Source organism: Acanthamoeba castellanii, assembly GCF_000313135.1.
Source record: "Acanthamoeba castellanii str. Neff unplaced genomic scaffold scf7180000084720, whole genome shotgun sequence".
Lineage (NCBI taxonomy): Eukaryota > Discosea > Longamoebia > Acanthamoebidae > Acanthamoeba > Acanthamoeba castellanii.
The window spans coordinates 80595-106190 of NW_004457674.1; the positions used below are offsets into that span (position 1 = coordinate 80595).

At 57.6% G+C, this 25596-nt stretch overlaps 12 protein-coding genes across 12 annotated transcripts in view; 4 read left to right on the forward strand and 8 right to left on the reverse strand.

Moving 5' to 3' along the window:
* Positions 1-1021: 1021 nt before the first annotated feature.
* On the forward strand, positions 1022-1990 carry ACA1_153190 (ironsulfur cluster assembly accessory subfamily protein; the record flags this gene model as incomplete). Its single annotated transcript, XM_004353586.1, has 3 exons — positions 1022-1468; positions 1590-1717; positions 1816-1990. 3 exons carry the CDS (start codon positions 1022-1024, stop codon positions 1988-1990), a joined length of 750 nt encoding a protein of 249 aa, XP_004353638.1.
* Positions 1991-2393: 403 nt separating this feature from the next.
* Positions 2394-6057, forward strand: ACA1_153200 (IBR domain containing protein; the record flags this gene model as incomplete). The annotated part of the gene is made up of 16 exons (XM_004353587.1): positions 2394-2475; positions 2551-2603; positions 2868-3023; positions 3306-3441; positions 3503-3567; positions 3704-3777; positions 3854-3993; positions 4163-4238; positions 4313-4390; positions 4472-4532; positions 4619-4731; positions 4820-4884; positions 5020-5132; positions 5284-5354; positions 5776-5909; positions 5993-6057. 16 exons carry the CDS (start codon positions 2394-2396, stop codon positions 6055-6057), a joined length of 1482 nt encoding a protein of 493 aa, XP_004353639.1.
* A 2025-nt stretch (positions 6058-8082) lies between these two features.
* Positions 8083-9855, reverse strand: ACA1_153210 (solute carrier family protein; the record flags this gene model as incomplete). Its single annotated transcript, XM_004353588.1, has 9 exons — positions 8083-8256; positions 8340-8420; positions 8542-8655; positions 8748-8845; positions 8960-9063; positions 9172-9330; positions 9420-9503; positions 9569-9603; positions 9697-9855. The coding sequence occupies 9 exons, from the start codon at positions 9853-9855 to the stop codon at positions 8083-8085; spliced, it is 1008 nt and encodes a 335-aa protein (XP_004353640.1).
* A 79-nt stretch (positions 9856-9934) lies between these two features.
* Positions 9935-10440, reverse strand: ACA1_153220 (uncharacterized protein; the record flags this gene model as incomplete). The annotated part of the gene is made up of 2 exons (XM_004353589.1): positions 9935-10102; positions 10222-10440. 2 exons carry the CDS (start codon positions 10438-10440, stop codon positions 9935-9937), a joined length of 387 nt encoding a protein of 128 aa, XP_004353641.1.
* A 38-nt stretch (positions 10441-10478) lies between these two features.
* On the reverse strand, positions 10479-10877 carry ACA1_153230 (uncharacterized protein; the record flags this gene model as incomplete). Its single annotated transcript, XM_004353590.1, has 2 exons — positions 10479-10649; positions 10743-10877. The coding sequence occupies 2 exons, from the start codon at positions 10875-10877 to the stop codon at positions 10479-10481; spliced, it is 306 nt and encodes a 101-aa protein (XP_004353642.1).
* A 148-nt stretch (positions 10878-11025) lies between these two features.
* ACA1_153240 (uncharacterized protein) lies at positions 11026-14578 on the reverse strand (the record flags this gene model as incomplete). The annotated part of the gene is made up of 17 exons (XM_004353591.1): positions 11026-11061; positions 11151-11333; positions 11477-11610; positions 11835-11994; positions 12127-12236; positions 12330-12397; positions 12475-12607; positions 12706-12804; positions 12961-13036; positions 13134-13296; positions 13387-13470; positions 13568-13779; positions 13823-13949; positions 14025-14053; positions 14137-14187; positions 14311-14452; positions 14532-14578. The coding sequence occupies 17 exons, from the start codon at positions 14576-14578 to the stop codon at positions 11026-11028; spliced, it is 1854 nt and encodes a 617-aa protein (XP_004353643.1).
* A 793-nt stretch (positions 14579-15371) lies between these two features.
* Positions 15372-16271, reverse strand: ACA1_153250 (Fbox domain containing protein; the record flags this gene model as incomplete). Its single annotated transcript, XM_004353592.1, has 1 exon — positions 15372-16271. One exon carries the CDS (start codon positions 16269-16271, stop codon positions 15372-15374), a length of 900 nt encoding a protein of 299 aa, XP_004353644.1.
* A 537-nt stretch (positions 16272-16808) lies between these two features.
* Positions 16809-17610, reverse strand: ACA1_153260 (uncharacterized protein; the record flags this gene model as incomplete). Its single annotated transcript, XM_004353593.1, has 2 exons — positions 16809-17262; positions 17327-17610. The coding sequence occupies 2 exons, from the start codon at positions 17608-17610 to the stop codon at positions 16809-16811; spliced, it is 738 nt and encodes a 245-aa protein (XP_004353645.1).
* A 446-nt stretch (positions 17611-18056) lies between these two features.
* Positions 18057-18738, reverse strand: ACA1_153270 (cytochrome b-like heme/steroid binding domain containing protein; the record flags this gene model as incomplete). Its single annotated transcript, XM_004353594.1, has 3 exons — positions 18057-18239; positions 18366-18454; positions 18585-18738. 3 exons carry the CDS (start codon positions 18736-18738, stop codon positions 18057-18059), a joined length of 426 nt encoding a protein of 141 aa, XP_004353646.1.
* A 371-nt stretch (positions 18739-19109) lies between these two features.
* ACA1_153280 (uncharacterized protein) lies at positions 19110-20320 on the reverse strand (the record flags this gene model as incomplete). Its single annotated transcript, XM_004353595.1, has 6 exons — positions 19110-19215; positions 19285-19433; positions 19529-19655; positions 19745-19840; positions 19956-20202; positions 20233-20320. 6 exons carry the CDS (start codon positions 20318-20320, stop codon positions 19110-19112), a joined length of 813 nt encoding a protein of 270 aa, XP_004353647.1.
* A 636-nt stretch (positions 20321-20956) lies between these two features.
* ACA1_153290 (uncharacterized protein) lies at positions 20957-24267 on the forward strand (the record flags this gene model as incomplete). Its single annotated transcript, XM_004353596.1, has 6 exons — positions 20957-21053; positions 21275-21373; positions 21496-21601; positions 21676-21769; positions 21990-22271; positions 22342-24267. The coding sequence occupies 6 exons, from the start codon at positions 20957-20959 to the stop codon at positions 24265-24267; spliced, it is 2604 nt and encodes an 867-aa protein (XP_004353648.1).
* A 300-nt stretch (positions 24268-24567) lies between these two features.
* ACA1_153300 (oxidoreductase, short chain dehydrogenase/reductase superfamily protein) overlaps positions 24568-25596 on the forward strand; it is a gene marked incomplete at both ends in the record, with an annotated part of 1870 nt that continues 841 nt past the window's right edge. The window contains 3 exons of the mRNA XM_004353597.1: positions 24568-24970; positions 25051-25288; positions 25385-25568. Of these exons, the coding sequence (XP_004353649.1) occupies positions 24568-24970; positions 25051-25288; positions 25385-25568 (825 nt within the window). The remainder of the gene's footprint in view (positions 24971-25050; positions 25289-25384; positions 25569-25596) is intronic.

Sequence of the window (25596 nt, forward strand, 5' to 3'; positions counted from 1 at the left end):
CGTCATCTGAGGAGACGTCGGAGGAGGAGCAGGCGAACAAGAAGGTGGCCGACAAGAAGGAGTCGGCCGAAAAGCCGAAGAAGGCGGCAAAGGCGACGAAGAAGAAGGAGGCCGACGACGGTGGAGACAAGGGGAACGGGAAGGGGTCGAAGAAGCCCAAGGCCGCCTCCAAGAAGGAGGCCGAATCGGACGGCTCCTCTTCGTCCGGTGGTGAGGGCGGCGACGATGATAAGAAGTCGAACAAGTCCCAGAACAAGGAGAAGGAGGCCGGCAAGGGCTGCTGCATCATGATGTAGGCCAGGACTACCGACGTCGGCTCTTCCATCAACGACGAACAGCCGCGAGCTCGGCAGTCAGTCAGAATACGACCGCCCCACGATCCTCGCGTTGGCCCTCCTTTCTTCACCTCTCCCTCTCTCATGTTTCATTAGTTCGAACTTGTGTGTTGTCATGAGCATGGCAACCTCATCCAATCTCAAACAAGAAGGATTCTTGCTTTACACCTCTTTCCCATCATCAGCACTCGGTACTACAGTACCATCACAGTCCCAGTGGCGTCGGAGTCAAGGCGAAAAAAAAACCCGCCTTGAACCCACAATACCTGGGGCTGGGGAGAGGGGTAAAGCGCGGAGCGGGCGAGCAGGAGTCTTTGTAAGTTTTCTATTTTCCAACACTCTGGTTTCCCACCAGCCGCGTCGTTGTGGCGCGGGAGGGTGCAATGTCAACCATCAGAGGAGACCAACAAACTCGACGGGAAAATAAGCCGGGAACGGCGGCCTGACCCTGTGCCGCCGATCTGTGCAATTTCCTCGCCACATCTACCAACAACACAAAAGAAAGACGAAGCGAAAAGCGAAGAGAAGTTTTGCTTGGAGTGGTGTTGCCCTGACGACGCTGGTACTCAGCGTAATAATCAGCGAGAAATCACTGATGAACAGAAATAAATTCATTCGAGAAATTTTAGACTTTTCCTGGTGGGCGGAAGGGGCGAAGTTCAACAGTTAAACAACACAACAAGGAGATGCAACGGCACGGCAGAATGGCGAGGACACCCACATCGGCAGCATCCTTTATGCGCGGGTATTCGGCGCTCGCGTTCCCGGCGCGGACCCTCCACACTTCATTGCCTGCTGCTTTACGATCATCTGCGATGAATCGCGTGGTGGTCCCCTCCACCGCATCAGGACCCTCCTGTACAACTGTGCCTTCTCTTGGCCGCGTCCGAAGTCGGTGTGTGCCATCTGCGCTGTCGATCGGAACGAGATTCGTGCCGGCATCATCGACGTCAAGGCGGGGAACCGCTTCTGCCGCCGCGCCCCTTCAAGATCTACACCCACAGACTCATCCTATGGCTCCCTCCGCCTCCACTTTTGATACTACCCCCGTCTCGCTCATTTTGGACACGGCTAGTGCCACGCGAGCCGTGCCATCCACACAGACCATTCTGCTCTCCGACAGGGCAAAGAAGGTGCGTGTCCCATCTCCTCAACGTTCGGTTTTCTACGAATTCAAGCGAACGTCGCGCTGATTGCTTTGACGATTATTTATTCACACTATGTATTTATTTCTTCGTTTGTTTGTTTGTGTAGAAGCTGCGTGGGCTCACGTCCAAGCGCGAGGGAGGAGCCATACTGCGCGTTGAAGTGCAGAGCGGCGGCTGTTCCGGCTTCTCCTACAAGTTCACTGTAGAGGACAGGCCACTCACCGAAGAAGACATGTACCTACCCTCCTCCTTCCCCACTGTACTGTGCTGCACACGCGACCACTTAGTTTGACGCTGGGAGAAAGAGTGCTTACTTTGCGGCGTGCGTGCAGACTGATCGAAGAAGAGGGTGCACGAGTGGTGGTGGACGATGTGTCGCTACCCTTGATCAACGGCGCGACGCTCGACTGGGACGAGAAGCTGATCGGCTCCAAGTTCCAGATGCTGGCCAACCCACACTCGGCCGGCGAGTGCGGCTGCAAGTACTCCTTCACGCCGAAGGACTGACCCAGCCGCGCGCAAGGACCACTTGCTTCTGCGTTCTTTAAAAAAAACACTAAAATATGTATAAACTCCCCACCAACGCTAGCGAAGAAGAAGAATGCAGCGCTGAAAGAGAGCCACCATCAAGGTGGATGAAGCTGAAGCGGAGTCTGTTTGGCTGGACTCAACAAGACTGAAACAAAAAGAATTCCGGCTGCCCGGACTCGAACCAGGAACCGATAGATGACTACCGAGGTGAGCATCAAGACTACAGTCTACCGCGCTACCAATTGCGCCACAGCCGGTTTTGCTGACCGTGCCTGTAGACGACTAGCAGCTGAACCCAGTTGTGATCAGACAAAACAGAAAAAGGGTTGCTGGGCCGACTTCACAAGCGACCACGAGCTCAAAGGCGGGAGAGAGAGAGATGTTTAACCGTAGGGACCCGGCGCCGTCGCCCCTCATAACGGGCGCGCAGCTGTATGATGTGCTACGAAGCAGCACCGAAGGTTCGGCCTGGTCTCTTCCCCCCCCCTCCCCTCTCCCTCTACCATTACTAAGGCAGCGTTTGGCCCTTCCATCAGGCGAAGAAGAGGACCTCTCCTTCGTCAAGTCCTACCTCCTCTTGTCCTCTTCGGTATATACCATTATTTAATCTTCAATCACGGCACTATTTTAGTATATTAATATTTCTTCGGCTTGCACAGTCGTCGGTACCGGGAAGTGCGTACCCAGAACCCGCCGCGTCCGAGCGGCACGGTGGCCGCCTTGTGGCAAAGCCCAAGTACAAGTCCCTTGACGCACGCGCACGCGCACGCGCACGCACACAAACACTAACTTGGCTTTCGTGGGGCTCCACCTCACCTGGGATCCTAGCTCGGCAATCAAGCGCCGGCCGCAGCTCCAGCCGGGCTTCGCGCCCTCGTCGCTCTTCTCGTCGGACAACATGCGCAACTCGACGCGTCTCGACGGCATGCGCAACTCCAGCGTGGGGCTGTCGCTCTCCTCCTCCGGCGCGTCGGCTCCGCCGCTCCGCGTGTCGCAACTGGTCAACCATGTGCGTTTGCGTGCCCACAACCAAAGACGCGCACACGCACGCAATACGATACATAACACACGACACGACACGACACGACACGACACGACACGACACGACACGACACGACACGACACGACACGGCACGGCACGACACGACACGACACGACACGACACGACACGGACACGACCAACGACACGACACGACCAACGACACGACACGACCACGACACGACACGCACGGCACGGCACGCGCGACACAACACGGGTGGGGTGCTGAATGCCTTTGCCTTGCTGCCGCAGGACCAAGTGGGGGGAGACGCCGACCTGCGCGTGTCGGCGGTGACCAGGCAGGTGAACTCGCTCCAGCAGGTCCTAGACGAGGGGCAGGCGGGCGGCTTCAGCTCGGCGCAGTCCAACGTCATCAGCATCCACCTCGGTACTTGCCGCACCCACGGCCCCTGCCGCCCCGCAATTGCTCACGTTCCTCCGCATACCAGGCAACATATTCGAGATGCAATCCAAGCTCACCGTTCTCATCAACCAGTACATCGACGACCCCGAGGTGCGTGTGTCGTGTGTGTCGTGTGTGTGTGTGTGCGTCGTTGTGTCGTGTGTGTCGTGTGTGTGCGTGTGTGTGTGTCGTGTGTTGTGCGTGTTGTGTATGAGTCGGGCCTCACGAGCGCTGTCGATGCTAATAGCGCCTGGCAACGTTCCTGCTGCTGCACGAGAGCATCAGCGATGCCATCCAGTCCTACGAGGCCACCATCGCCGCGTACCTCCCCTCCCAATCAGATTGCACACCACGGGCGGTCTGCCGGAATTTATTTATTTTTTATTTCTAACCACAGCCAGTTCGGGGACGACGACGAGCCACCCCCGCGCGAGGACGAGGTCGAGCGCGAGCACGCCCAGTGGGCGAGGCAGTTCTCCGATACAGACGAAGAACAGTCGACTGAAAAGGAAGAGGAGGAGGAGGAGGAGGAGGAAGGTTCGTCATGCGCGTAACGCATGCACACGGCACACGGCACACGGCACACGGCACACGCACCACGCACACGCACCACAGCACACGGCACACGCACCACGGCAGGGCGCGACGTTCAGCAATCTTCGACGCAGACCGTCGTCCTGACCCCGTGCGGCGTGGGTGCTCGCAGATGACATGAACGACGAGGACGAGGACCACGAGGGTTCGGAGGAGAAAGAGTGCGTCATCTGCATGGACGACTTCTGGTACCAGCCCCCCTCCCGACATTCTCCCAAGGCCGCAGAATTCCATTCACGCGGTAATTGACTGCTTGGTGCAGGTGGCCGGGCAAGCGCGGCTACGAGCTCAAGTGCGGCTGCCTCTACTGCAAGCCCTGCCTGCGCAGCAACTACGACGTGTACCACAAGCTCCCAAGTCTCCTTTCCCTCATTTTCTCCTTCTCATTTCTTTGTTTCTTTCTTTGTGTCTGATCTATCAGGCTGATCAACGACGGCCAGGTCCTCAAGCTGACCTGCCCCAACCCCACCTGCGCCGCCCCCGTACGCGCTTCACATTCCAATAATAATAATAACAATAACAATAATAATAATCACTAATCTAACTTGCTCTCCCAATGTAAATGTAGGTGGACGAAGATGACCTGAAGAACATCCTGACCAACAAGCAGTTCTTGCGGTACCAGCAGTTCTTCCTGCTGGCCTCGCTCCGCAACGATCCCACCGTGCGCTGGTGCCCCCGGTACGTGGTGTTCGTGGCGTGGACCGGTGAAGTGGACCACTTCACGAGCCGCCAGCGGCCTACTCTAACCCACTGATGTGGCCCACAGGGTGGGCTGCGAGACCGCGGAGCACGGTTCCGAGGAGGACTGCCACATGACGTGTTCCAAATGCTGTACCGCGCCACCTCCTTTTTTTGTATCGTGTGCGGTGGTGCGTGTGCGTGTGCGTGTGCGTGTGCGTGTGCGGTGGTGCGTTGTGCGTCATCGACGACTCAAACTGAAGACTTCCTGGGCCTGGGGTGAGGCAGCGACCGAGTTCTGTTGGAAGTGCAACCTGGAGTGGCACCCGGGCATCACCTGCGACCAAGCCAAGGTTCAAGCCCAAAAGGGCAAACAGAAAGTCACCCGACAGGAAAAGAGGGTTCGTTTCTCTTCGCTCTTCGCTCTTCTCTCTTTTGGCCTTGCTTGTCTTATTTCTAGATCACACCCAGACGACATACCAATCATTCTTTAAAATGTAACTGTATATATGGGAATATCTTTATTTATATATGGTTAAACAAACCGGACAGGCGGAGAAATACATCAAGAAGCACTCGCGGCCATGCCCGCAATGCCTGACACCCATCCAGAAGAACGAAGGGTGCGCGCAACCTCCCCCCCCACGATTTTGTGTGATCGCACCGACACCTCTGTGCCCCAGACTAACCTCTCTCCACGACACACGTCACACAACCAACACAGATGCAATCACATGATACGCCCCCCCCCCAAATGCTCTTGCTTGTAGTTGTCGTCGTCGTCGTCGTCGTCGTAGTTGTTGTTGGTGTTAACTCGCTCTTTGTACATATCCAACGTTCGGCTCAACACACGTGCAAGGGCTGTCAACGTACGTCATTTTCATTGCCCCGAGGCCTCCAGGGAGGGGCTCGTGACTCTATGATCATAGTCAGCTGCTCACACCGCTTTGTTTCGATCGATCTTTCCCCCCCCCCCACGGGCGCAGATCAATTTTGCTGGATCTGCATGGAGACCTACACCCCGGTGCACTACTCGGAGGGCAGGTGCGCCGGCCTCCAATTCAAGCCAGCGTCTCGCCTCCTTCGGGGCATCAAGAAGACCGGCCAGATCGGGGCCTACGCCGGCATCGCGGTCGGCGTCACTGCCGGCGTGGTGGTGGTCACGCCCATCGCTCTTGGTGCGCTCCCCCAGCTCCATTCCTGCAGCGACGATTTATCAAGCCTGATGCCTGATTTCGTCTCCCACCGCGCCCCTCACCAGCCGTGGGCATCCCGACCTTGGCCATCGGACTTCCCATCTACGGCGCCTACAAGATCGTGTCCTAGCGGCCATCTGCATGGCCTTATTTGGTGTGGAACAAAGAAGGGAATTAGACAAAAAAAAGAGGGAGTGAACGGAGGCACCTATGAGAAGGTCTGCAGCAACGAGGGCCAGATTGGCCCGCTTGGTACATTTTCTGCTGAAGCCATGGACGCAGTACCGCGCACACGGCGCAGAGAATCGGTGTTTTGCGAGGGACGGATGCCGTCGGTGGGCTCAGTAAGTGTCCTAATCTAAACTGTGGTCATCTAGCGAGGGACGGATGGCCGAGCGGTCTAAGGCGACAGTTTAAGGCACTGTTATCTTCGGATGCGTGGGTTCAAATCCCACTCCGTTCACTCCTATCTTTTGTCGTTGTGCGAACCTTGCAAAATAACAAAACCTTGTGCTCCTGTCCATCTGGAGTGGTTTTAGTGAACAGCGTGGAGAAAGAACTTATCCCCTGGTAGCTGCCGCGGCAGTGGAGCTCGAAGAAGGAAAGAACGTCATTGAGCATTACCTAAATCTATGGCCAACTTCAGGAATGTAGAAATCCCCTGAGTAGTTTTTGTCACCTGCAACAAATCCCCTGTGGTGTAGTTGGCTAGCATTTCCGCCTGTCACGCGGACGACCCGGGTTCAAATCCCGGCGGGGGAGATCGATTTTTTTTGCTGTCTGTCCGCCTTGCACAACAAAGCCTTTGCCTACTGTTGGTGGTTGTGGACAAGAAGACCCAAACCAGAAGTCTTACCATTTCCATAACCCTGCGGCAGGTGGTGCAGTGACTTTCAACCTCATGACCCTGGTTGTGTTTATCAGTTGCACTGATGGTCTACTTCACTTTTACAGAAAGTCAAAGCAAGACAGGCAAAAAGAATTGGAGGAGAAGGGTATCGATCCCTTTACCTCTCGCATGCTAAGCGAGCGCTCTACCATCTGAGCTACACCCCCGACACTTGGCCCTCAAGCTCCAGCAAATAGAATGGCGCACCCTCTTCAATTGGTACCACAGGTGCTTGTGCAAGCAAAAAAGGAGATAGCTGACTGTGGGGCTTTTCTGGGGCCAAAAGTTTGCTACAGTAGTTTTATTCTGTGGAGCTGTTTTATTGACCACACAGCAAACCAGGATTTATCTATCCAAAACCAAGTGTTCATGAAAAAGGGTCAGTGACCCTTTTTGCTTAGCACAAAAATCAACTCTATGTACAAAAAAGGCCACCATGGCTGTTTTTCATGAGGTTGGTGTACAGATCAAGGAAAGCTTGGGTATCATTTTCAGAAAATGTACAGAAGTGGAGGATGCCATTGAAGAAGAAATGACAAAGGCAGAATCCCTTTTTATGTACAGATTTACCATCTGACACGCATCGGATTGCAATTTCGCCGAAATATGTGCATTTTTAAAGGTCTTTTCTTGCATTTTCTACACATTTTCCGTTCACATTTCTCAGATCATGTGCATTGAACTGGCCGAAGTGTACTGATGACACCAATCTGTTTCTGGAGGGTGTGCAGATGCTGGTGTTACAGCCCTGACAATCTGTACATGCTGCCAGATAGTTAGTGAAAAAGAGTCACTAACCCTTTTTTGTGAACACTTGGTTCTAACCTTCTCCTCCAATGTCCTTTTTTGGGGACCATCCTTTCTTGGGGGGACATGATCTTGACCCATCATCCAAACTTGTTTTTTTAATTTTCTTTTTTGCAGGGAAGAAAGCAACCCACTACATCACCAGCCCTGCCCAACCAGCAATAGCAGCTCCATGCCAAGCACTGCCAAGGCCAGCCCCTGGCCAGGCAGATCAAAGTGCTCAGTGTGGAGAAAGTCCACTGAGAAGGGGAACCCTTCTCTCAGCTTACACATGGCTGGTACTGACACATGCTTTCCCAGGAACAGTCAGGTTGAAAAGCTCAGCTGGCTCTTCTTGTCCCACAGGCCACGCGAAGCCGTCCTAGCTCAGTCGGTAGAGCGCAAGACTCTTAATCTTGTGGTCGTGGGTTCGAGCCCCACGGTCGGCTATCACTTTTTTGCTTCTTTTTTCCGCCCAGATCAGTACTTCTGCTTGGCGAAGAGGCGTGCTTGCCGGTTGCGCTGCTTGATCCAGATCTGGACGGCGATGCCAACGAAGCAGAGCACGCCGCCAACGACGTGGTTGATGGTCGCAACCTTGGAGAAGATGAAGAAAGAGAAGACGATCGACATGAACTTGCGGAAGCACGTTACCTGTGTGACAAATTTGATGACGTCAGTCGTCAGTCTCCTCTTCGTCATCGTCAACTACGCTCCAAGAGTTGCTTCTCGCGTACCATGGCAGAAATGAGAGCGTCGCTAAGCTTGAGCACGTACAGCACGGACAGCGACGCAAGATAGCCGATGAGGTACATGGCCTGGAGGAGCGGCACAAAAACGAAACAAAAGAAAGACAACGAGAAAGAAGGGTGAGAGGGAATTTTGGTGTGTGGGGGGGGGCTGCCGAGTCGCCGCCACCGGCCCCAATGATGGGCGTACGATGAGGGCGATATGTGCGCGCAGGCTGAAGGTCTCGTAGACCGCCGCGAGCTCGCCGGTGAAAATGAGAATCGGGATCGCGCACAGGCAGCCCGAGAGGTTGGAATATAGTGCCTAAAACCACACACACGCACGCACACACGCACACGCACGCACCAATCATGTCAAGCACACAGACGCACACAGACGCAGGCACGGGCACGTACCACTTCGAGGGTGGAAGCGCTGTGCGACGACATCAGGTGCTCCTGAATGGACGACTTGAGCGCGTCTGAAAAGGCGTCACCGCCGGCCAGCACGACACCTGCGGACCGCCCAGCACAAAACGTTTCGTGTGAGCGGTTGTGTGCTTGTGTGTGTGTGTGTGTGTGTGTGGTGTGTGTGTGTGTCGTGTGTGTCGTGTGTTGAAACAACGCACCGAGGACATTGAACGAAGTGGAGACCGAGGCATCGCCCAACGAAAACAGCGAGAGCCCAGTAACCAGCATGAACACCGCCGTGTACTCGCCCGCCGTATATGACCTATCCAACACACGTGGTGTGTGCGTGTGTGTGCGTGTGTGCGTGTGCGCTTGTAAGTCTTTACTGAAGGTATAGAGTGCGTAGTAGTCGGGCTGGGTGGCAACGCACTTCTTGAGGTAGAGCAGGCCCACGAGCATGGTGGGAATGAGCTTGGAGGACTGGAACAGGACCCGGGTGGTGAAGTCGATGTAGTGGAGGCTAGCCACGCCCATGAACCGGCCCATGAACACCACCGACGACAGCACCACATAGTCACGAAACGGACCCCTGCAGTCGTCGTCGTCGTCGTCGTGGTACCAAGAGTAGTCAACGGTCAGCTCAGCTCATCAGCTCAGCTTCGCGGGAGGCAGGCGTACCGTCGGCCGCGATCGCCCGAGGATCGCCGCATGGTATAGGCGAAGAGCGAGTAGAGCCCGCCTTGCCATACCGTCGCGTACCACCTGCAAGAGCAATAAATCAATAAAAATATGAAAAAAATAAAAACGAGTAGCGGACGAGGTCGCACCGATGAGGGAACTTCTCAACGGAGAAGAGCAACTCCTGCAGATGGTGTGTGGTGGGCACCCAAAGGCAGGGGTTGGTACTGCAAAAGGGCAGAAGATGGGGTGAAGTGCACGGCTGGCGAGTTCGTACCTGAGCGTAGGTGTAGGCGCCCTGGAGGAATATCACCAGGAGCACGCACACCACGAATTGTGCTCCCAGGGGCAGGAATCGCAGAAAGGCCACCCCCTCGTAGTGCCCCTCCGGCCTCTTCTTCTGCTGCTGTGGCACCCCAGAGACCGTGGACTCCATCTTTCTCCGTCTTCTTTTCTTTCTATTTTTTTGATTCTTTTCTTGTTTCTTTTGACACCACCGAGGCGTGACGTCAGCATCACTTGCGCTGGTGGAGGGCTTCGACCTGCAGCAGGTGGAGCACGGCCTCCCAGAGGTTGCGGATCTCGCCGACCAGCAGGCGAAGCGCGAACAGGACGGTCTGGAAGGTGAGCACGTCGTAGTTGGAGATCGGCAGCACGTCCAGCTTCTTGAACTGTTTCCCAATCTACACACGCGCGTGCGCACGAATCAACATCGCACCGCACATGGCACACACACCACCGCACTCGCCTACGCACACACACACCACACACACCACCGCACTCGCCTACGCACACGACGTACCAGTCGGTTGAGGGTCTTCTTCATCTCCTGTTCGAGGTGCTGGACGGTGAGGGACATGCGCAGGGGCGTTGACGACGAAGAAGCGGCCGGGACTTCTTCGCCCGCTCCTGCGCCCGCGCCGGCCGGGCCGGCGGACAGGTGGATGCCCAGCGTCGTCGAGAAGTGGGACATGCGGGCGTCGAAATGTCGGATCCGTCGCACCAGCTCGTCCAGCATCATCACCACCTGGTCGCCCGCGGTTAGCACTGACATACGCTCTACGCATTTCGCGGAACGATGACGATGATGACGACGACGACGATGAGAAGAGAGGGTGCGCGTGCCTGTGAGTGGATTTGCTCGAGGTGCTCGTGGAGCGGCTGGATGAGGTATTGGGCGAGTTGGCTGCCCTCCTTCCAACCCCAGTACAGAGCTCGGTCCATCAATGTCTGCGAGCGGTCGGGGAGTGGTTGGCACGCGCAGCACGCACACGACACGACCAACGACACGCAACGAGCGCGGGTTGAGGGGAGTAGTGGTACGATGTGCTGAGACAGGCTCCGGGAAGAGGTGATGATGCGGTCGAAGATGTCAAATGGGAAAGTGGGCCGCCACAACCGCGGTTCGTCGCGCGCCTCCTGAATGAGCACTGACTGCATCTCCCACGCCTTCTTCATGTCGAGCTGATGCATGTCGTGTCGTGTCGTGTCTTAGGGTCAGGCTGGCAACTCCACCTTCCCAGCGCCAAGGCCACAGCTATCCGCACCTCCATTCGTTTGATGTGGAACAACGGAACGCAATAGTCACGTTCAATGAACCCCTTCATCATGTGATCAAAGCAGCCACGGAGTGCCTGACGCCCTGACGTCAGGACACTACGCCCGTGTGTCGTGCCGTGTGTTGGTCGTGTCGTGTCGTTGGTCGTGTCGATCGTGTCGGTGCAATCGTACCAGGAGGGTGCGTGCGGTGGATCGGTTGCGCAGAAGCACGGCTGCGCGCACGGGCCACACTATGCTGATACCCATCGCCACCAGCTGACCGATGAGCGTGGCCTGGATGCGGTACAGGGCCAGCTGCTGCAGGCCCAGCGTCGTGGCCAGCGGCCCCGACCCTCGAAACACGATCAACGGAGCCTAGGCGAATCCGCGGGTGAACGTAAGTCAGCACTCACGGCACGCGCTGCCACGGCACACGACACACGCCACACGCCACACGACACGCGACACGCGACACGCGACACGCGACACGACACACGACACACAACGAAATTAAATACCGAAATGGTGATGATCAGGCCCAGGCCGCCCCAAGTCTTGCTCGAGCGCGAGTAGCCGGCGACAAACACCCAGCCGGCGAGGAGCGCGGCGATGACGTACGGCGAACCGGCGGCGATCAACGCGATCAAGTACCCTGCGCACACCACCAGCGCAGGATTGGAAGAAGTGTTTAGTTTTAAAAGAAAGAAAAGAACTAACGCGTCAAACGGCAGGTACCGATGATGGACCCAATCGTCGTTCCTGCACATATCCGGTATATAAATAAAAATCAGCTAATCTTTTTCTTTTTTTATCTAATAATTAGCTAATACTTTTAGAAGAAATTAAATGAAAGAATGGAGCGATTGTTGTATTTACCGTAAACGCGAAAGCCGGTGGCTTTGAGGGTGGAGCCCTGGCGAGCGCCTCGCTCGACGCTCAGCACGACGGCAAGCGGAGCCCAGAGGCCGAAGGGGAAGATGGACTGCAGGCTGGGAATGAACACCAGCAGGCCGGCCACCGTTACGATGAGGGCCAGCTGCACCGAGCCTGTCACACGCGACTGACCGGGGTCAGCCAGCACACGACACGCCGCACACACCGCCCACGAGAACCAAGAGCTTTGTCAAATGCAACACGCACACACAACACACACGATGGGCCGGCGTACACTAAACAGCCATTGGTTCCATTCGGCGAATCGTTTGCGACGGGATGGCGCCGTGTCTCTTATGAACGTGAACACGCGCCACGGCATCTTCACCAACCGCAGCAACGTCTCTTCGCGTTGTGGGCGTGTTGAGTGGTGCATTGGTGTTGGGCCTCTAGTGAGGTTGTGTGGGGGAGGGAATGGGGTTATGGGTAGCGACGTACTTGCGCCGCTGACGATGGGGGCGATGAACTCGGCATAGATAAACTGTCGCAAGTATTCCCGCGGGTCTCTGCCAAGTTGTTGTTGGTGATGGTGGTGGTGGTGGTGGTGGTGGTGGTGAAATATAGACTATGAGGAATGTCTGACCTGGAGTACCAGCGAAACTGGACGGTGTGCAGCTGGGACGACTGGCGCAGGAAGGTCTGCAGGCCGAACATGAAGCAGTGGATCGGGATCACGTCGTCAAGGGACCACCCTCGATTCTCCGCCTTGGTGCCAGCTGCCGCGGCAGAACCACCGCCCAAGAGTGAGCCCCCGAGCTGACTCGATTGCCCTGCTCGGGCTGGACTGTTGGGCGGAGAAAAAGGCGGCGCATACCGGACCAGATGACGTCGTGCCGAAACTGCCGATGGGTCTGGTCAATACATCGACTGACCTCCGCCACCTTCCTCCGGGCCTGCTCCACTTGCTCCTCCTCTGCCGAAGCACAGCGGGGGGCTGTGACGTCAGCACCAACCTTACCAAGCCAAACTCACGAGGAATTTTGACGTAGTAATAATTCTAAATTTAATTTAGAAGTAGCATAATTATTACTAAATAATTAAAATGAATAAGAATAAGAGTAAAAGATACCCTGGTGCAGCTTCGACCGCAAGGATCGGAGGTGCCCGGAGGCCTCCACCGTCACCTGCTCGAGCGGCACGGCCATCTGGGCGAAAAAATCATGAGTGTCGACAGCGAGTCAGTTCACCAGCCATGGCTCTGAACGCGGTGATGCCATGAGCTCATGGGCCTCTCATTCGTACCACGAATGGCCGGGTGAAGAAGTTGTAGAGCGGAGACAGCTTGCTGGCCTTCCACTGCAGACCCGGGGCAGTGCCGAGGAGGTAGGTCTGCATCGCGACCGTGCTCCGTCTGAGCGGCTCCCCCGAGTAGGTCAGATGCGGACCGTAGAGCTTGTTGTTGTATCTGCAGCCGCCACGCGAATCAGATAGGTCGCACGTGCGCGCGTGCGGTGTGTGCTAAGTGTGCGGCGTGCGCGCATGAAGTGGTATTTACTTGATGTTATCGAGGCCGAGATGCATGGCGGTGGCTGCTTCGGCGAGGCTCTGGAGTGCCGCCAGATACTGCTTGGCCGCGTCTCTGAAACCCCAAGAGTGTTGGGCTCAGGTGAGCGCCTGGAAGAGAACGAAAAGACAGAAGAGGAAAAAAAGAACGAAGGCACGCGAGAGGTACGCACTCGGTGGCAAAGAAGTGTTCCCACTTGGCCGCGTCGGCGAGTTGGGCGGTCGCCGCGATGTTTCTCCGCAGCGCCTTGAGGAACAGCTCGGCCCGTATCCGCAACCGCGTGCGCTTCTGGTCCTTCCGCGGGCTCGTCGTATACACGCCCACCATCAGCTCGATCAACTTGCTGAGCACCTGGCGATCGATCAGCGTGAGGTGCGCCGCGATCTTAGCAGACGAGGCGAGGCGAGGCGTGGGCGCACAGTAGTACCAGCATGTTGGTTTGGATGGCGCGGGCGAACTGGAGCGTGGCGATCGAGGGAAGGGGCAGGAGCGACGCTGCGAGAGCGCAGCCGATCCCAAGCACGACCGAGAGCAACCCGATCAATGGGTAGTACCTGCAGCGAGTGGGAGGGACCAGGTGGTGAGATGTTGCCAAACCCAGATCTGTAAAGGGCGACAGTCGCACGAACCATGTCACGTCGGGGCGGCTCAGATACAACTGAATCAAATCCAGGTCGAGTTCGAGGTGTTCAGAAAAGAGGTATTGTGAACACAATCAATGAAGAGGCATCATGCTCGTACCAAGATCATGACTGTGTTGACCAGCAATGCGAACTTATGCCATATAGGTGGCTGCAGCAGAGATTGGAAAGATCAGTGATCACAGTGGTAACAGCGCAACAGCGCAACATTGGCATGTGTGCCGAGTGTGCGCGTGCCATGCGTGCCGTGTGTGTCGTGCCATGCGTCGTGTACCTTTTCGAGATAGGACAAGATCATGGTGGAGAGAAACAGTGCGACAGCGGCGAGGGCGTAGTACGCGCCTCGGTCGACATCGGACAGCGGTAGGAGAGCATTGGAAATCCCAAGCGATACGAAGGCACCCGCCGTCCCTCCCCTGCCACGTCAACAAGTTCACACGCACGGCCCACACCACAGTCAGCTCGCTGGCTGGCTGGCGCAACGACACTGCTTACTGAGGGCCGACATGGAGGAGATCATTCAGGTGGGTACCGCACAGCATAAACGCCGGTCTGGAGAGTACGCCCGAAGTCGGGCGCAGTGGCCAGGATGCCGATGATGGCCACCAGGAACGCCACAACTACACGATGGCACACGACACGACACACGCGGATGAATAGACGAAGAATGCACAGGAGGAAAAGGGAAGAGGCGTACAGCCAAAGAAGGTTGAGGTGGCGGGGTAGAGGGCGAAGAAGGTGGCGATGATGGCAGCCACGGTCATACGAAACGACCAACCGAACGCGTTCACAAAGTCAGACGAAAGGTGCGGCACAAGAGCGTCGAGAGTCGAGGGTCGGTCGGTTGGCGGCAGCCACCGCCGTCGAAGAGACTCGTAGACGTTGGACTCTTGGCCCACTGTGAAATCTTCCATCGTGGTATCCACCTCGAAGTAGCGCTCTACATCGTCAGCGTCTGGTTCATTTTCATCCTCTATTGTGTCATTTTCGCGATCTTCATCGTCTGTGGCACCTCCGCTCCATCTCCGCCCTCGCGACGTGAGCCCCTCTTCCTTTCCCTCTGGCTCGCCTTCTTCCAGGTCTGGCGGCCTCGAATTAGATTCTAATCGTTCCTCGCTGGCAGATCTGCTGCTCGTTTCTTCTTCTTCCATAGGCTTGTGGATCTTGAAGCCCACCTCTTGCGACCGATTGGCCTTCACCTTTGGTTGATTTGATTGCTTTTGGCCTCATTGACTTTTCAGTTGCATCCAGGGGCAACAAGATCGCAGGAGGATGAGAAACCATTTGAAGCAACCATCAACCACCCCTGGCTCTACATTTCCACCACCATCGCCATCACCACGAGGCGTCCCGCTTGGCCGCACGCCCTTGCGCGTTGGCACGCGCCTGGTAGCGCGATCGTCGGTCTCGCCGCTGCTGGCGCTCTAACTCGCGCTTGCGCTGCTTGGCCGATGATGGTGATGAAGATGAAGACGACGATCGGCCGTAGTTCGGGCGCGACTTGCCCGGCCGCGGGCCGTTGATGAGCTTCGTGCGGAATCCCTTCGTCTCGTACTCCTCGTACTCGCTCATGTCCACCCCGTGGAGCACCTCGAAGTACCGTCGCTTCCAGCACACCTCCTCTTCCTCCTCTTCCTCTTGTCTGTTGTTGTTGCTGCTGCTGCCACCATCTTCATCTTCGTCTTCGTCTTGTCTCATCGCGATCTGGAGCAGCTTGAGGTACTCCTGGCGCCTGGCCTCCTTCTTGTCGCTCTGCTGCTGCCGGGCCTTGGAGTCGTCGAGCTGGCGGTGGGACACGAACAGCCGACGCCAGAAGGGCTGGTTGGCCTCCGACGTCACCTCGTGCCAGGCGCGGCACACCAGCCGCGTGGCGAGCAGGTGCTGCAGCTCGTCGCCCGGGAGCCACGTGAAGATCATCTCCATCACCTCCAGCGGCAGCCGCTCCCAGTCCGAGTGCCGCCCGTGCTCCCAGACCTCGAGCCAGGCCCTGAACTCGGCCGCCGCGGCCTCGGCTCGCCTCGACGACTCCTTGTCTGATGGCGACGCGGCCCGGGCGGCGCGCCAGGCTTCGACCAGCCGCTGGCAGTTGGTCACATGGGCGGGTGGCGAGGCGTCGAGCGCGAAGTCAGGCCCGAAGGCCCAGCGCACGGCCTCGAACAGCTCGCCGGGCGCGTACTCGTTCTCCTCCTTGATCCCGTGGCGTGATGACGTACGAAGCTTGCGCAGGATTGACATGAGCTGCTCGATTCGTTCGTCTTCTTCACGTTGTTGTTTTGGTGGTGGTTGATGTTGATGTTGTTCTACTCGAGCAGGACCTGGACTTGCCACCTTCTTCTTTTCTTCTTCTTCATCTTCCTTCTCGGGCTTCTTTCCTCGTCGTCTCCTGCTCCCCTTGGTGCTATCCTGCGAGTGGGTGGTAGGCAGGGCGGCGTGATAGTGCTGGCCTGGCTTTGTTGTGTGAGCGTTTGTGTTCTTGTTCTTCTTCTTCAGGGGTTTAATAGTCAGGCCGAGTTGTTGCGAGAGCAGCAGGGAGCGCGCATAGGCAGCGTCCCGCTCATACCGTGCCGCCTCCTCCTCTTCCTCTTGCTGTAGCCTTCGTGCCAATGCCTCGTCGCTCTCCATCTTCTTGTCGTGTTTGCTTCGGTTCCCCTCGGTGTGCACATTTTCTTTTTTCTTTTCCCTGAAACCTCCCTTTTACGCTCCTTTTCTGCGGATACGTCGTCCAATGAGTATTGCCGATTTTATTGGCTTACCCAATCCGGTGAGCCCGCTCTAGGGGGTGGTGGATCCGGCGGGGCAGGCGCAGTCGGTGCAGGAGATGGTGTCGATCGTGGTGGGACCCTTGAAGTCGATGGTGCCCTGCTGGCAGCCGACGTCGCTGCCGGCCGTTGAGTCCTCGACGGCCACCAGCTGGGTGGTGATCTGAGCGCGGAAGGCGAAGAATCCGGCGCCGCCCTCTGCGGCGCTGTTCTTTTCCATCGACATCTGCGACACGCTGGCCGAGCCGCTCTCGACGTAGAGCACGCCGCCGCGCTGGGCCGAGTTGGACTCGGCGTGCATCTTGGACAGGGTCACGCTCGCGTAGCGCACCAAGAAGGCGCCGCCGTTGCCGTCGGTGCGGCGGCAGTTGGTGATGATAAGGCCGTAGAAGTCGGCGCTGCCGCCGTTGACCGTGAAGCCGGGCAGGCCAGCGCAGTCCAGGTACACGATACCAAAGGCCTGGGCGCTGTTGTCCTAAACATGTAAGGGCCACTTACTGAGAGGTATGTGTGAGGCGCAGGAGGTCGCACGAGATGAGGAAGTTGCCGTTGGACAGGGTGACGTCAGCATTGCCTTCGCCGGTGTAGGTGCCAGCCAGGAGCGACACGATGCCGCCGCCGCTGGGGAGGAGGGCCACGCCCTCGGCTATGGTGGCCACGGGGCAGGTCGAGGTGCCGTTGCAAGCGCCGCCGCACTGAGCGAGATCACACCCACCCGGCTTGGTGGTGACCACTGGTCGGTCCGACTGCGCCAGAGCCGCTAGCACGCAGAGACTGAAGACCAAGAGACAGCTGAGGAGGAATGTTGGCTTCATGATGGCGGAGGAGTGGAAGAGAAGGTGTCGTGTGCAGCGGTAGGTGAGGCGAGGTGGGTTGTGTTGGTTTAGACTGTAGGCTTGTTGGTGTGGTTAATGGATGTCTGAGCGGTTGCAAGCTTGGGCTTTTATGCTGGAGAGAGCCTGGACTGCTCCACCAACCAGCAGCAAGTATCAGAAACCTGATGTTATATGGAGGTGGCAGGTGCAGGGGGATTTCGATGAGGTTTTTTTCGCAATGGTTGCAAGCTCGCCCGCAACATTCTGGCTGTGGAACAATACGTTGGGGTTCGAGTCTCAATGCAAGGGGTGTGGCGTTGGTAGTAGACTCACACGCTGTTGTTTGCTGCTTGTTTGGTGTTGTTCTTCACAACAAGGCAGTGTAATGATTAATTTATTTATTGAATTTAAATAGGGGAGATGAGAAGAGGAGGGAAGGGAAGCACTTAGGAGCTGAAGTAGTAGCGGAGGACGAAGCCGACGGCGATGATGAGAAGAGGCACGGCAGCCTGCTTCCACACGGCGGGGGCGGGGGCAGCCACCTTGGGCTTGGGTGCCTTGGTGTCGGCCAGCGACACCTTAGGCTGCACGGGAGCCTTCTCGGACTTGACGGGGGCACCGTCGGCCGTCTGCACCAACGTTCCCAGGCCACAGGTAAGCAGGGGATGTGTAGCGCATGAAGAGCAAGATGATGATGATGATGAAAATTGGCGAGCAATGCGAGAGGTAAAGAGTAAACGAAAAGGGAAACGTACGACGAGGTCGCCAATGTAGAACTGCTCAAGGGTGGCCCTAGCCTCGTCAGAGTGGCCCACAGCCTCGAACTCGCCGGTGCAGTCAAGGCCTGAATGAATGAAAGAAAGAAAATTCAGCCATCAAATTACAACATGTACAACAAGTTGATCGATCCCATTGGGACAACCAACCCGGACCCGAAGGGCAAAACCAAACGCGATGCAGGGAAGGTTATTTACCGGCATTGTCAACGAGGACGCCATCACCACCAGGGTGCTCCTCGAGGAAGGGAGTGATGTTATAGACTCGGCCTTGGATGGCAATCCAGATATCCTCCGTGGTGTTGTGCTTCTTCAGCTCCTCGAGCGTGTAGGTCTTCGCGGGGGCGGCCATTGTTCGTTATGTAAAGATTATAATCTAATCGGAAGATTACTTACGATCAGTTTTTTCCAGCACCTCCAATCCATTATATCGCGCCACCCTCCTCCCTTGCAATCTTTGGCGAAGATCATCATGCTGGGAACAGACACGTACCTGTCGGGGAGGGAACACAACACAAATCTTCTTTCAGTTGTAAAAAGGATTTTAAAAATCATTTATGAAAACTCCGAACGGAAAGGGCCGAGTGGCGAAAAAGGCGGGAAGTTCTCCCGTTGGCTTGTCTGAGCGAAGTTTGGCTGGGCCTTGGCGGCACTTTCGCGTTTCGACCTCCGAGCAACACAACAGCAAGCGACCTCAACCGCTGCTCCAGACCACACGTTCGCTTACTCGGCGGCCAGCACCTCCTTCGAGTGTGCGACCATCTCCTCCAGCACCTCGGGGCTCAGTTCCAAACACTCGTCCTTGCCGTGAAAGTTCGGATCAGAGAACCTGCATTGCGTGGAGTTGATGCGTTATGTCAGCCAACGTTACACGTTTACACGCACACGCACAGCGAACCTGGTAAAGTAGCCATGCTCATCGGCTTGGCTCTTCCACCAATTCTCGATCTTGGTGGTGGTCTCGAGCTTGCCGCGCAAGCTCAGCAGCAGCTCCATCTTGTAGTCCTTCCGCTCCTTCGCCGGGTAGCGCTTCCACGCGTCCAGGTGCTGTTTGAACATTCCGATGTAAGCCGTCACGCGTTGAACGGGCAAACGATTTGTGTGCGCTGAGCTGATGCAGCGCTAAAGTGCAATGAACTTACCTGGGTTCGCCCGAACTTGATGAGCTTCTTCTTCGTCTTCGGGTCAATGATGGAGAACACGTAGAGGGTGTTGGGCACGTGTCGCGTCCACTCCAAACGAGGATCCTCAAACCGGTCTTCGTTGTTTCTGTTATGTTGTTGCACATGCCCGCCCAGCCACAGCCGGGTTAGCCCGAGTCGGTTCAGCAGAGAAGAGAGAGAGAGCAGTTTGGGTACCTGTGGTGGAGCACGCATGACGGGCAGTAGTAGTCGTCCGCCAGAGCCTGGGCCGGCGATGGCTTCCACTCCCTCGCGCACTCGCCATCATTGCATCTGCGCACCACCTTCATCAGCACAGCACACGTACGACACGACACACACGCATTTCACCGCACACTCACGCGTGCCACTGCACACAATACAAGACAGGGAGGGAGCTAAGGCGAACCGATGGAGGATGCCCTTGGACATGCCTGTCCACGAGCCCACGCGAACGAAGCGGCCCTGCTTCTCGGAGAGCAGGAAGGCGTCGTACTCCTCGACGGAGGCAAAGGACGCGCGTTTCGCGGTCCCCGGCGACGCCGAGCCCTTGGCATTTCGGCTCGTCTTCGGGGTTAGGTTCACCTCGTCGTCTTCTTTTTCTTCTTCTTTGTCCTCGTCGTCTTTCTTTGTCTTCTTCGTCGCCGCCCTCCTTCCTGGACTGCTCCTCTTCCTCTTTGGCGTACCCATTTCCCCATCTTCTTCCTCATTTTCGTCTTCGTTCTCTTCTTCCTTGGCCTTGCCGAGGGCACCGAGACTTCGCACGGTGGTCATCTTCTTGGTGGTCGCCCCCGGGCTGCCGGTACCGGCCACCACTGTCGCCCCCGACTCTTGCAGGCATCGCGCGCCGCACTGCACCAGGTGAAACGCCGCCTCGATCTGAACCGCCGACAGCACGCCTCCACACAGCGGACACGACATGCTCTTCTTCTTGCAAAAACTACTATTTAAATTAAATAATTTTTCCCTGTCGCCGTGTCCGTTGCCGCAGTGAAGGAAGTGCTTCGTTGGCGGCAGAAAAAAAAACTATGGTGTGGCAGGGCTATTCATGCCGCCATCAGTGAAAAATTTCGAGGAAATTAATTCAGCGGTGAACGATCAAAAAAATAAGCGAGGAATGCAGGCGCACATTCCAGGGGCTAATTCATTTTACCAAAGCAACTTGTGTTATTACACGCGGCCACCTCCAACACGGAACACGCGTACCCACAGCACGGGGTGGTGGGTTTGAACACTTGACGCGTACTCGCCGGCGGCTCTCTGTGTTCAGGGTGAAGAGGTCGTGCGACACATCGATATGAGGAGGGAGGATTAAAGAGATCTGGTTTCAATCCCCATCCATTCAACCATTCGAGATCGATCGATCGATTGACAACCGTGCCAGAACAAACAAAGATGTATGGGGTGAGAATGGACGAGGCCACCGAGCTGAAGCTCCTGGAGGAGATGCTGCTCGTGGGCAAGGACGACGGCATACATCTCGACGACGTCGAGGTTTCAACAATAGGTACTCTCCATTCATTACAATTCACATCAATTTTGTCATTTTCATTTTTAACGATTTAATTCTGCGCTGGCATCTTCTAAAGGGACGAAGTTTGAACCTCGTTTTCCTGTTCCTCTCACATGCAATGTAGAGCCCATTCGAGATTTTACATAAATTCATAGCTCGGCTACGCGACGTGGCAAATACAAAATGCTGACTGGTTCCATCTCTCCAACGCGCAGACTACGAGTCGGCGCTGCAAGTTGTGGCGGCGGCCTTCCATTCAGAGAGCCGCTCCTTCCCTCTCATCGCTAACCGCGGCGCCCCTTCCTCCTTCAAAGGTACCTTTCACCCAAATAACAAAAATAAAAAAATATAAAAATTGTTTATTTGTTTTCCATTTCAATTTTATTTATTCATTTATTTCCATGGCGCGCGTGTTGGTGGTAACTGGGAAACCCAGGCCGGGCAGCCGTGGACTGGATGGTGGACCACTTCCTGTTGAAGAAGCGCGGCGAGGCCGTCTTCATCGGACAGACCCTCATGGACCGCCAGATCGTCAAGCTGAGGTGCGCTACAATGAAAAAAGAACTCATCGTCATCGTCAGCCACTCACCACTGCCACCTCCCCTTGACTGCGCAGACCGAAGAAGACTCTGCTGGACGACCTGATCAGCGCCAACAAGGACAGCAAGGCCAAGGACAGCAGTCGAGGCGAGGCCGAGGTCGAGATCGGCGTATTCGCCGACGCCGATGACAAGCACTACATGTTTCAAAAGGGTACTGCATGTCGTGTATGTCGTGTTGCGTGCGTGTCGTGTCGTGTGTCGTGTTGCGTGCGTGTCGTGTCGTGTCGTGTCGTGTGTCGTGAATGTGTCTCACATGAGTGTCGCCGGTACAGCTCCGTTGATGATGGAGAACTACATCCGCAAGCACCTGCCCATCTCGGTGGCGCAGCTGCTCAAGGACTACCCGCCACCACCGCGCGCCGGCGCAACTTCGCCGCCGCCGGCCTCGTCCTCTTCATCATCCGCATCATCATCGCCGTTCCTCTCGCCGCGCGCACGGGCCGCCACCTCCTTCTCCCTGGCGGCGATGACGAGATCGTCGTCGTCCCGATCCTTCACCGAACTCCCGATCCCATCTTCTTCATCACCGTCACCGTCATCATCATCATCATCATCATTCTTCTTTTCCGGCAACAACATCATCACCGTCGACAGCGTCGACGTCAAAACCGTTCATTCGTCGACACGGTCGCTCGGCGTCGGTGACGCTCACCGGGTCGTCTCTGACGGTGCCGCTCAAGCACAACACCAACAACGGCGACTCGGCCTCGCCGCTGGCCTCGCCCACGGCCTCGCCGCGCAAGATCTCCAAGGCCCGGCGCGCCTCGCTGGTGCTCAAGGAGAAGTTCCTCATCTTCCGGGAGAACCGCCTCGACAAGAGCGACGGCGGCGGCCTCGACGACAAGGAGGAGTGGGAGCGCGGGGGCTACGGCGATGGCAGCCACACGCACCGCAACCAGCACAACAACAACAGCAACAACGACAGCAACAGCATTAATCATAGCAACAGCAGCAGCGACAGCGACAGCGATGAGTCGAGCAGCAGCGACGACTCGAGCGACACGAGCGAGGCCGCGTTGCCCGCGGCGGCGGCGGCAAAGAGCAGCAACCACGGCAGCGGCATGCTCTCCATTCCATCGGCCCGACGCCGCGCCTCGATGCTCTTCTCGCCGCTGCGACTGGGCAAAGATTCGTCGTCGTCGTCAAGTCTGGCCGTTTCAGAGGAGGCCAACCGGGACGTGGTGGTAAAGAAGGTGGTGGTGGCGCGTCGGCTGTTGGACGAGAACGGCGAGTGGAGCAGCGCGGCGGACGGCGAGCGCGAGTCGACGTCGACGTCCACATCGTCCAATTCGTCCTCCCCGCGCACCTCATCGTCGTCGACGACGACGTCGGCGTCGACATCGTCGCGCCCGGGCTCGCCGATCATGCCGCCGCCGTCGCCGCGCACCCAGCTGACCCTCGACAAGCTGCGCGAGGCGGCCGGCGCCAAGAAGGCGGGCGTACAGGGCCGCCTCCGGGGCAAGTCGAGCGCCGACCTGGTCAAGACCTCCAACCCGCTCTACGGCACGGCGGCGCTCGATCTCGAGGAAATGGTGCGCGAGCGCGAGGAGCGCAATCGCGAAAAGCACGAGCGGCGCGAGGCCCGGCGCGTCAGGCGCGAGGAGCGGCGCAGGCGGCGGGCGGAGAGGGCCGAGGCCGCAGCGGCCGCCGGGGTCGTCGTTAAGGAGGCGGCGCACGTCGACGAGGGCCGGTCGCGTGGTGGGTCATCCGAAGGCGACCACCCGTCGTCGTCACCGTCGACGTCGACATCGGCCTCGCCGGCCCGGTCGCCGCGGCCCAGGTCTCCCAATCGCGGCAGAACGAGTGCCGACAGAGATTCAATCACCTTCGCCGCCACTGTCGACAACGACGACGACGATCGTGCGGCGGCCGGCAGCGCTGGCGGCGGCGGCGGCGGGAAGCAGCGGCGTAGCAGCGACGGGATGATCCTGACGCTGCAGGGCCAGGCCAAGAAGAAGGCCAACAGCGTCGACAAAAAAGATACAAGACTGGACCAGGAGGCCGGCACCGATTCACCGATCAAGCCGGCGCGCCAGAGCCGGCTCCGGCGGGCCTCGTCGCTGCGGGTGAGCAGCGGGAACCTCCTCCTCGGCCGATCGTCATCGGACAAGAAGGAAAAAGAAAAAGAGAAGGAGAAGGAAAAGGACAAGATAAAGAAGATGACGGTGGTGGACAGCGGCGGCGGCGGCGGCGGCAGCAGCGTCAACAAGAAGGAGGACGACAAGCGGCACCGGCGAAAAGGCGGCAGCTTCATCAAGCCCCGCGCGAGCCGAGATGAGCTCGACACCGTGGTCGGCGGCGGCGGCGGCGGCAAGCAGTCGCCCGAGCAGCACCCGCGGTCGGCGGTGGTGCGGGAACTGGCGGCGGATGTGGACTCTATGGCGGCCGACAAGTCGAAGCGCAAGCGAAACCTGACGCCGCACTCGGTGGCGCTGCCGTTGGCCCAGCGGATGAGCGTCGGTGTGCGGAGCCGGTCGGCGACGCTCGACGTCGTGGACTCGTCGGACGAGGGCGAGGGCGGCGCGGCACCGCCAGCGAGCAACACGTCGCCAGGGGTGGCGAAGAAAGCGGCGACATCAACGATGACAACGACAGGAGGTGATTGATTATGGCCGAAGCCAAAAGAAAACAAAAAATGAAAGCGAAAACGAAAGCGAGGGCGAGATCGTCGATGGTCATTAAGAGCAGTGGAATGCACGGAATGTGGAACATTTTTCGACTTTTGGTAGGTGGGCCGAGCCAATGGCGGACTTCATAGTGGCCACCGTCGCCAGTCACTTTCGCTCGCCGATTTCTCACTTCTCGGCCACCGATCCTGGCCTCACGACGGGCAACAAAAGACGAGAGCTTGCCCTCCTCTTCATTCACTAAACCAACACAGAACCAACAGCACACCACATCGAGACATGAAACGCAGCTCGGCTGATAAGAACGACGACGAGCCACGAACGGTCATTATCACCGGCGCCAGCCAAGGCCTCGGCCTCCAGTGCGCGCTCAACGTGGCCCAGGCCCACCCGCGGTGGCACCTGGTGCTTGCCTGTCGGGCGCCGCTCGAGAAGGCCGACGCCGCGGCCGAGAGTGTCCGACAGCGCACCGGCCACCTCCACGTCGAGGTGGTCGAGCTCGACCTGGCCTCGCTCCAGTCTGTCCGCCACTTCGCCGCCGGCATCGCCCAGCGGCTCGCCGCCTGGGGCGACGACTACCACAGCGCAGAGGCGCTGCCGCCCTTGGCCTCTCTGGTCTGCAACGCAGGTCTTCAGGTCATCAACCCCGCCGTGTCCAAGGACGGCTTCGAGTTGACCTTTGGTAAGTCCACCAGCCACCACAATTTAAAACTACCAAATGTCCAACATACTAACATGTTGTTAAAAAAATATGTGCTGCAGCCACCAACCATCTGGGCCACTTCCTATTGGTCAACATGTTGCTGAGGAGCATACTGGTGGACTCGGCCCAGCGGGGCACGGAGGCGCCGGTGCTGCGCATCGTGTCGGTGGCCAGCGGCACGCACGACCCGGCCAAGAAGACCGGCATGCCCCACCCGCGCTACATCAAGGCCGACTGGCTGGCCCACCCCGAGCGCGACACTGAAGACACCAAAAAAGACGGGCGCTGCACCTACACGTACATCCACCACCACCACCACCGCACACAGCCACCGCACACAACTAACAACCGCACGCACGGACACTTCACACACCGCACACACAACAATAACAGAACGAGCAAGCTATGCAACGTGCTGTTCACGTACGAGCTGGCGCGAAGGCTCAAGGCCTGCGGGTGGGAGGACCGGGTGCATGTCACGGCCTACGATCCGGGGTTCATGCCCGGCACGGGCCTGGCTCGCGACTACCCGGCCGCCCTGCGCTGGATCTTCGTCAACGCGCTGCCCTGGGCCTCGGTTTTCCTGTCGCGCATGGAGACGCCGG